This window comes from Buteo buteo, chromosome 22, assembly GCF_964188355.1.
Source record: "Buteo buteo chromosome 22, bButBut1.hap1.1, whole genome shotgun sequence".
Taxonomy (NCBI): domain Eukaryota; kingdom Metazoa; phylum Chordata; class Aves; order Accipitriformes; family Accipitridae; genus Buteo; species Buteo buteo.
The window spans coordinates 23,012,480-23,022,261 of record NC_134192.1 but is presented as its reverse complement, the minus strand read 5'-3'; the positions used below and the strand labels follow the sequence as shown (position 1 = coordinate 23,022,261).

At 53.3% G+C, this 9,782-nt stretch overlaps 1 protein-coding gene across 1 annotated transcript; it reads left to right on the top strand.

The window, feature by feature from the left end:
* Nucleotides 1–2,385: 2,385 nt before the first annotated feature.
* POU3F4 (POU class 3 homeobox 4) lies at nucleotides 2,386–4,412 on the top strand. Its single transcript, XM_075053962.1, has one exon. The coding sequence runs from the start codon at nucleotides 2,386–2,388 to the stop codon at nucleotides 3,535–3,537; it is 1,152 nt and encodes a 383-aa protein (XP_074910063.1). The 3' UTR covers nucleotides 3,538–4,412.
* Nucleotides 4,413–9,782: the final 5,370 nt, after the last annotated feature.

The window sequence follows — 9,782 nt, the reverse complement described above, 5'->3', positions numbered from 1 at the left end:
TACACTTGGGAAGTTAGACTGACAGGAAAGAGCTAAAGAAACCCTCTCCAGCAGATTAGTTAGAACAGCAAGAAGATTTAACTATATGCAGATAAAAACACTTTAAAATACACCATACTCTCCTACAGGCGAGATGAGAGTCTCCTCCGTCAGGAGCGGAGTGCCGCGGAGCCGGGCTCTGCCTTAGATACATTTGCAACAAATATTAAAATGGGACGTTCGGGGCTTTATTTCCCTGCTAGAGACTCTGCCTTAATTAAACGGCGGATCTGAACATCTATTTTCACGGGCAATGGGATTTGAAAAATTGTTTCGGAAGTTAAAGTGCAAATTAATTTTAAATAATTTAGTTACGTTTTTATACAGTGCGGCTTTTCTTTTTTTGTTTTTTAAATATTTTTTTTTTTTTGCCTTCCGCAGGCTCCGCTGATATTTATTTCCAGAAGCTTATGAAGGCGGAGAGAGGTGGGGGGGGGGGAGGGAGGGAAAAAAAAAAAAAGGAAAGAAAGGGTAAAAAAAAAAAAAGCAAACGGGCTGCTAAAATAACTCTTTCCCTGCCCTCCCCGCCTTCCTCCGCGCCTCCGCCGGGCAGAGGACCGGGGCCGGCAGGACCGGAGCTCTCGCCGAGCCATTTTTCATCTCCTGACCTCCCCGCTGACCCCCCCCCGCTCCCCCACTACCTGAAAACTTGATTTTTTTCTTTCTTTTCCAAGTTGCTTTCCCTCCCTCACCCCCCCCCCCCCTCCCGCTGAACTGCGGCAGGCGCGGAACGGGCGCGGGTGCGCAGCGGAGCGGGCGCCCGCCGGGGGAAAGAGCCCGGGGGAGTCGCGATATATCGCGACGCGGCTCCAGCCAAGCAGCCCGCTCTGCTCTTTAAGCCTTTGCCCCCTCTCGCACGCTGCGCCCTGGCCGAGCCCCGGCGAGAAATTATTGTGCTGATGATTATTATTATAATGAGGAAAGGCGATGCTACCCGGCTATAAAGGAATGAGAGGAGCGCTCACCTTATTTATATCTATTTTCTCATTTTCTTGAATTTTCTTCAGATCTGTCTTCTCAGAGAAACTAATGCCTTAATGACTTTCTGGTAGCTGCAAGCCTTCTTTTATTTCTGCTAAATATATGAAAATGTATGCAAATTTAAATCAAGCTTAACCTAGGAGCTCTTGCAATATATTTAATGGAATTTCAAACCAATAAGGGAACTCTGATGCAGCCTTCTGTAAGTGCAAATATAATTACGCAGCTAGGTTACCTCCAAAATTATGCAGGGAAAGGTCATTTTTTTAAACTCGGGAGCGGTTCCGAGGTACCGGGGGGCTTTGGCTCTCCCCGCGGGTGCGGAGCTCCGCGGGTGCGGAGCTGCGGCGGGGCCGACCGAGCCCTGGGAAAGTGGGGGGGGGACACAGATCTCGCCCCCCCCGGTGGGGCCTGGGGCCGGCACGTGTTTTTTCCCCCTTTATTTTTCCTTTTCTCCCGGTTTTTTTTTGGGGGGGGGGGGGTTCCCCGCGGAGGCGCGCACCGCGCCCGCGTATTTCGTACAGCGAACTTTGGGGAGGCACCGCCGGGATTGGGAAAGCGCCTTTTGGGGGCTTTTTGAATTATTTGGCGTGGGGTTTTTTGTTGATTTGGGGGTGGGTGGGTTTGTTTTGGTTGGGTTTGGGGTTTTTTTTTAAGTTTTTTGCCCCTGAGCCCGCCCCGCGGGAGCGCACGGAGGCGCGGAGCGGCGGAGCCCGGTCGAACCGGCGGGGGCCGGGGTGTGTGTGGGGGGCGGCCAGGGCCCCGGTAAGGCCGGGACCGGGGTGGGGGGGGTCACATCGGAGGCCGGGCCAGGCTGCGCCGGGGTGGTCCCGCAGGTCTGCCGCCGTTTAACCTCTGCGGCGCGCTCCCCCGGCGCTAATCGCTCCCCATTTAAGCCGTGCCCCGCGTCCTCCCCTCCGTCCCTCCCTCCCTCCCTCCCTCCCTCCTTCCCTCCCTCCCCGCCCGCAGCGAAGAGCGGAGCTAGAACGCGGCGCGGAAGGAGTTAAGCGGCCGGGGGGCCGCCTCACGCCCGGCCCCCGGTGCCGGCGGAGTGATTCACTTCCTGCCTCGGTCCCGCCGCTCGGCGCCCCGGCCGCCCCCCCGCTCCCCTCCCCTCCCCGCCGCCCCTCCCCGCCCGGCCCCGCCCTCCTCTCCCCCCCTCCCTCCTCCTCCGCCGCGGGCCGGCCTCCTCGCCCCTGCCATTGGCCGGCGAAGCGCGGCCCCAGCGCCGGCGCGCCCCCATTGGGCGCCTCGGCCGCCAGTCGGCGGTCGGGCCGCTGCCCCGCGGCCGCCGTGCCGGTGGATGTCAAAGGCTGAAGCGGCGGCGCCGCCACAGTATAACTCGTGGGGGGCTGCGCGGCGGCCATGGCCACAGCCGCCTCCAACCCCTACAGCCTCCTCGGCTCCGGTTCGCTCGCCCATGCGGACGGCTCGGGCATGCAGCAGGGGAGCCCGTTCCGCAACCCGCAGAAGCTGCTGCAGAGCGAGTACCTGCAGGGCGTCCCCGGCAATGGGCACCCGCTGGGGCACCACTGGGTCACCAGCCTGAGCGACGGCGGGCCCTGGCCCTCGGCGCTCACCGGCGGCCCGCTGGAACAGCCCGACGTCAAACCGGGCCGGGAGGACCTGCAGCTGGGCGCCATCATCCACCACCGCTCGCCCCACGTCTCCCACCACTCGCCCCACGCCAACCACCCCAGCGCTTGGGGGGCCAGCCCGGCCCACAGCGCCTCGCTGGCCCCCCCGCCGCCCTCCGCCGCCGCCGCCACCGGGCAGCCCCTCAACGTCTACTCGCAGGCGGGCTTCGCGGTGGGCGGCATGCTGGAGCACGGCGGCTTGACCCCGCCGCCCGCCGCCGCCGCCGCCGCCGCGGCCGCCGCCGCCGCCGCCGCCGCCGCCGCGCAGGGGTTGCACCCCGGTTTGAGGGGCGAGGGCGGCGGGGAGCACGGCGAGCTGGGGGGGCACCACTGCCAGGATCACTCGGACGAGGAGACGCCGACCTCGGACGAGCTGGAGCAGTTCGCCAAGCAGTTCAAGCAGCGGCGGATCAAGCTGGGCTTCACCCAGGCCGACGTGGGCTTGGCCCTGGGGACCCTCTACGGCAACGTCTTCTCGCAGACCACCATCTGCCGCTTCGAGGCCCTGCAGCTCAGCTTCAAGAACATGTGCAAGCTGAAGCCGCTGCTGAACAAGTGGCTGGAGGAGGCCGACTCCTCCACCGGCAGCCCCACCAGCATCGACAAGATCGCGGCGCAGGGGAGGAAGAGGAAGAAGCGCACCTCCATCGAGGTGAGTGTCAAGGGCGTGCTGGAAACGCACTTTCTCAAGTGTCCCAAGCCGGCCGCCCAGGAGATCTCCTCGCTGGCAGACAGCCTGCAGCTGGAGAAGGAGGTGGTGAGGGTCTGGTTCTGCAACCGGCGGCAGAAGGAGAAGCGCATGACCCCGCCGGGGGAGCAGCCGCAGCACGAGGTCTACCCCCACGGCGTGAAAACGGACACGGCCTGCCACGACCTCTGACCGGGGGGGTTGGCGGGGCAGAGCAGGACTGCGGGCAGCGCGGATTCGCTTCGGGTTTTTTTTGGCCGCCGGGGGCTTTAACTTATGGGGTGTTTTGGTTTTTTTGGGTTTTTTTTTTTTTTTTTTCCGAGAGGCGGGAGGACGGGGGAGCGGGGGCTCCCCGCTCGCCGCCTGGGCAATATTTTCTCCTCTCCCCTCTCCGACCTTTCTTTCCGCTGATCAGTACACGGTGTTTACTCGCAGACAAGGTTTGGTTTCGGGCTCCGCTAGGACGAAGGAAAAAAAAAAAAAAGAGAGAAAACCCACGGGAAAAAGAAAAAAAAAAAAAAAGAAAAGAAAAACCCGACAGAAAAGGAAAGACAGATGTGTGCCTATGAATAACCTTCCAGCGCCTTGGTTATATCAGCTGTATTTCAGGTGAATCTGTTTTACAATAGACTAGTTTTGCATTTTTAAAGACTTATATAGCGTTTTTAAATGTCTGAGGTGTTTTACTACAAACTGTACACAATATTTGTGACCTAATTTGTATCGAATTGAGCAGTCAAAACGTTTCTCCCTTCCCCACGCACCGGCAATGTCACCCAGCGGGGACGGGGCAGGGTGGCCGTGGCCTTTCCTCTCCCCCCCCCCCTCCAACCCCCCCCCCAGGAGACGGGGTTCCCCTCCGCGCCCGCGGAGTCCCACGCACCCGCCCGCCGCCCGCACGGTTCTGAAGAACGGGCTTATTTGTTGCAGCTTTTCTCTTCCTTTTCAAGAACTTCCCGACACCGTAAAACGGTCGGCTTACGATCCTCGCCTCCCCCCTCTGCTTCCAAGGAGAGGGGGAAAAAAAAAAAATTAAAAATAGTTATTTCTCAGAGATTTCTCCGAAATTAAGCATCACAAACAAAACCGTGGCATTTGCCAGTCTTTTTTCTTTCCGAAGATGAGTTGGGCTTTTTGATCAGCGCCAGACTGAGAGGTCTGTAGTAAAACACCTTTATACTTCTGCGCTTTGGCTTCGGAAATCAGTTTCTCTGTATTTTGTTTCGATAGTGAAGAGGAATGAGGTGTCTCATGAATTTCGGGGGGGTGGGGAGGGATACAGAAAACGCCCGCATTTGGTTCACGCTGAGCTTATTTCCGCGTCACAGGGAGATGCTGGATTTGTTGAAAAGCTTTTATAAAAAAAAAACAAAAAACAAACAAAAAACTACCAACAAAAAAAAAAACCAACCAACCAAACAACAACAACAAAAAATGGACAGGGAGAAAAACAAAACAAAGAAAAAGTCACTAAAATGCTAAAACCATAACCATTTTTTGGGCACAGGGAAGTGCTGAGCTGTAACCCCCCCCCTCCTCCGCCCGGCCGTGGCTGTGTTGTACACAAGGGGGGGGGGGTGTGTGTGTGCAACACCCACGCACCCACTCACGAAGGGGAATTGCTGCGTGTGTGTGTGTGTGTGTACGGCCAAGAGTTCACTCGCTGCTCCCGCACCCTCCCTGCGGCCGGGCTGGCTCGGGGCCGCCGGGCAGGACCGGGCCGGGCCGGACCCCCCCCCCCACCCCGCACCCAGAGCCCCCCACCCACCCCACCCCACCCACCCTCCCCCCGCGGCTGCACCCAGCTCCGCGGCTCCCCGCACAGCCCCTCTCCTTCCCCGGCGTTCAGATTTTTTCCTTTCGACATTTATATTTTTCAAGTATTTTTCAGTAAGCGCTAAAAAAGAGAAAAAAAAAATAAAAAAGAAAAAAAGAAAAAAAAAACAAAAAAACAAAACAAACTCGACACTGAGGACCTGCCTATTTCTGCCAACTTTATAACTGTACAGTTTTGTATATTAAACGTTTTTTGGAAGTTATTAATTTAAAGAAAGATCATTTAGTTTATTCATTTAGTAACTGATGTATAATAAACGCTATTTTCATTAAAGGTTGCTTTTTTCAACTATTTTATCCAAAATTGCCTATTGCAGTTGCCAACAATTATTTATTTTCAATAAATTCCGCATTATGTTTAAAAAAAAAAGAGAAAAAAAACGTTTCAGAAATAAAAAAAAAGTTTCAGAAATAAAAAAAAAAACGTTTCAGAAATAATAATAAAAAAAAAAGCCTAGATGGGTGTCGGAAAAAAAAATAATAATAACGAAACACACGAGTCGCTGTAACGTTTGGTTGTCGACCAGTTTTAGTCAAGGGGTTTATATTGACGCACTATTTTATTGTTGTAAAAGGAAAAAAGAAAATTTAAAAAAAAAGTTTAAATAAACATTTTTACAAAAAAAAAAAAAACACAAAGAGAGAAAAAAAAAAACCACCAAAAAGATTAAAAATTACGTTGCGTTGTTTGTGCGCTTGGCCGAGCCGGGGGTGCGGGCACCGGGGGCTCCGGGGCGAGGGGGCGGCGGGGACCGTCCTGCCCCCCCGTCCCCTCGTTCCCCGGGCAGGAGCGGTACCTTCCCGGGAAAGGGGGCTCGGAGGTTACGGGGGGGGGGCCCGAGCCCGGGGCAGCTCCGTGCGGGCTGGCTTCCACCTGCCGCGGCAAATGCACTTTTTTTTTTTTTTTTTTTTTTTTTTTGGGGTGGGGGGGGAGAAAAGGGTCCCTGCGGCTTTTTTTGGGGGGTGGCGGGGCCGGGCAGGATGCTCCTCTGCGTATATATCTCTAAATCTTTGTGCGTGTGTATCCATAGAATAGACGCAGAGATTCAATCACGACTCTCCACTTCGCCTCCGGCGCTCCGCGCCTCTGCGCGCCCGCCCCCCCTCCGCAGCCCACGGGGACCCCCCCATTCCACCCCCCAGCAGGAATCGGGGCATTAAAGAAGTTTCTTTTGTTCCCTCCTCCCCCCCCCCCTCCCCAGGCTGCCTCCACCGGGGCCGGGCTGGGGCTCCTGCTCCCCGACATCACCCCCCCCCCCCCGGCCCGGGCCGCCCCCCGCTCCCCCTGGGCGGGAAGTGGCGTGTTCGGGAGGAACAATAACAGTTAATCACATCTAATGGGGTGAAACGGGGAAGCTCCATCCCCGGCAGCCGGGGAGGGTGAAGGGAGGAGGGAGAGGGTGGGGGGGTGCTGAGGGGGGGGTTAGGAAAGCAGCAAACTTCACAGCATCACCGGCGAAATGGCCCTTTTATTTTTTTTTTTTTTCTTTCCCCCTTTCTGAAGCTGAAGCTTGGAGAAAACAATACCCGACCCTTCTGCAAACAGTTTAGGGGAGGGGAAAAATTACCTTTAGGAGTCCTGAGAAGCGACCCGAGCGAGGAGCGAGCTCTCTTCTCTTTAATAACCCAGCAGCAGCAGGAGCGGACAGGCACCTTCAGCTGACATACAATCCTGTACCTGTTAGCGAGAGGGATTTGGGATGTAAACAGCGGGCGACGCTTTGTTTCTTAACCATAAAAGTGATTTATTTTTTTTTTTGTAAATCTTTGCGAGCCGCAGCACAGCGCAGACAACCGCCGGCTTGGGGGCAACGGGCCTGAGCCTGCCCCTGCGCTGGGGCAGCAAAGCCCGGCTGCCTCCGCGGCTGGACGACAACCTGCAACCGTTTCGGAAAGGATTACGACAGCGGGAGAAGGAAATAGAGCCCCAAAAGTCACATTTCTCGGTCAACTCCAGAAACAAAATAAATGTGCACCAAGTAGAGCGGGTACCAAACCAGGAGTAAATGGCCACGGGTCGTAAACAGCCCCAACGAAGGACGCGGAGGAAAAGCTTCACGTTAAAACGTACCCTACGTGGTCACACTGGCTCTTAACCTTCAGGGTCCTGAGAGGTAAAGCTCTTGCAGCCAACCTCGTTTTGGAGGAAGGACGGAAGGCGTTGCACTGAAATTAGCCCGGTTTAGAGCCCGGTGGCTGTTCTGTAAATACAACCGCAGCCAGGGCTGGGTTACGTGTTATTTTAAGACAAATTACGTTAAGACAAAAGAGACGCAATGAAAGAGAAAATTGAGTCAGTTGATAAACAGAAGTACTTCAAAGACTACTTGGAAGCTGGAAAAAACAGGGAAGGAGAATTTCGTTTAAAGAAAAGAATCTCTCTGCTTGTTATTGCCCGTATATTTCAGTATTCCTGTGAGCAAAAGGAAACTCTTTTGTGCCACCTAATGTTAAGTACAGATCACTGTTGTCTTCTTTGCTGCCCGTCATACACCGCCTGCGTGGAGAGGCCTTGGGGTGCTGAGCGCATCCCGGACGGAGCGGAGCGGCTGGGGATGCTCTGCATCTGAAAGTCCCACCAAGCCAAGGGTGGGAAGAGAAACTCCAGCTTCACGGTCCCGCATCGGGTTATCTCCTGAGTTTTGGCAATTATTAGAGAAAGAACTCAAGAGGGGGTGGAAAGAAGCACGGGGTATAGTCATAAGACTGAGAGACTCCAAATTTGGTCTTCATTACAATAAAGTAAATCCAGAACGGGCGTACCCGGGCTTTACGTAAGCTGCCCACCATCGAGCATCAATCTCAGCAGCCTCTGCAAACCTCTGGGCTTACAGCAGCTTCTGCCTCGGCTCTCCTTCGAGGACCGACGCGGCCTTGCCTTGGCAGGCTTTGCACACGCGTGTCTCCCAGTACGAAGAATTTATGGTGTGTACTTAGCAGCCATTCACACTAATGGAAGATACTAATTTAGGACTGAAATATCTCACGTGGTCCTTTAAAGAAGAAAGGGTTGAAAGAAAGCATTTCTCTGATAACAATGAATTACACCGCTTTTGTGATTTTAATGGAGAGTGTTAAACACCTTCAACAATTTTTGAGGCTGAATCTCCTTTGCTTTTTATGTTATTATATGAAACCTGAGGCTTCCTTCGGATTTAAATTTCAAATATTCTCAAGCTGTGCTCTCCTCCTCTCCAGAGAGGGCCACGACCATAGGAGGGGTTCACTTGAAAGCAAGTGAGCAGGGATGCTATCGCACTTCAGAGCGGTCTTTATAGAGCATTCCGAATATGGACCAGTCGATCTGTACCTAGACTACATTTGATCAAGATGCTTTTAAAGTCCCTCAGCAATAAGTATTTTAACTTTTTCTTTCTTTGTTTTTAAGTAGCAGTTCCATAGGTTCAGGCAGAGCAGACTAGAGCACCCGGTCCTATTGGGCCTACATCCACGTACCAAAATCGCCACTGATTTTTAGTGTGGATCCATGTGTAGATGGAGGCACGTTGAAAACGTGAGACCTTCCCCCCCCCAGGAGCCGGGGAGCACTCAGGGTTGAGCGGGGAATACCCTTCAGCCAAGGGTCCGATCCCAAAACCCAAACAATTCATCATTTTACTCACCAGAACAGCTTCTATTTAACTCGGCGAGCTCCTCCAGGCAACTGAAATGATTCATTTATGTCCCTGCACAATCTCATTCGAGGCTCCATCCTAGAAGAAGCGTACATACGAGATTTTTAGGCTGGTGACCAGTCCCGCCGAGTATCCCCGAAAATACTGGCAGAGATCAGGGCCTACGTTTGTAGTCGCTTTCCCCTTTTTCTAGCGTCCTGTAACCAGTAGACTGGAAAGGCTCCACAGCAATTACATATTTAGGATATGTGATAGCTGCAGTTAAGATCTTTACGACTGATTGCAGGATAAAATTTACTTCAAATGTGCAAGAGCCCATTTTTAAACCCCAGTCTTTCAGCTGCTTTCCATTATATATATATTCTGAAGAATCAAAAGCAATTAGAGCGTACAAAGTCTAAACGGTAAATAATTTCCAAATCAAAACCTTTATTAAAGCAATAAGCATCTATTTTTGTTAACACTGTAAGATACGGAGAGGGCCAAACTAAATAACTTTTGTTTTATCGTAATGAAAAGAAAGCCAGGCTTCTACGCTGAGGACCGTCATACAAAATCTCGCCTGAGATGGATTTTTGGTTGAGTTTCCAAGATTTGGGAAAGCAGGGTAAGCAGGAGGATTTAAAGCTACCATTTTATGTGGCGGTGATGTGAATGGTGCCATGGTTTACCCACGCTTGTGCAGGGATTTGTACGTGGACCTGGGGCTTGCTGATTCACGGCGAGCGCTACATGCTATGCCAGCTTGTAAATATTTGTAGAATCACGTCCTTCATTAAAATGGTAAAACAGTATTAAATCTTGGAAGGGGATAGAAAGAGGAGAGCGAGGAAGAGCTGTCATTGGTGAGAGCCTGTCAACAAGAAGTTAAAAAGCCAATGGTAAATATCATTTCTGCCGGCTCTGGTTTTGCGGTGGTATCGATCACGGGGTCCTGGCTCCGCAGCTCCGTACGGCTCCTGATCA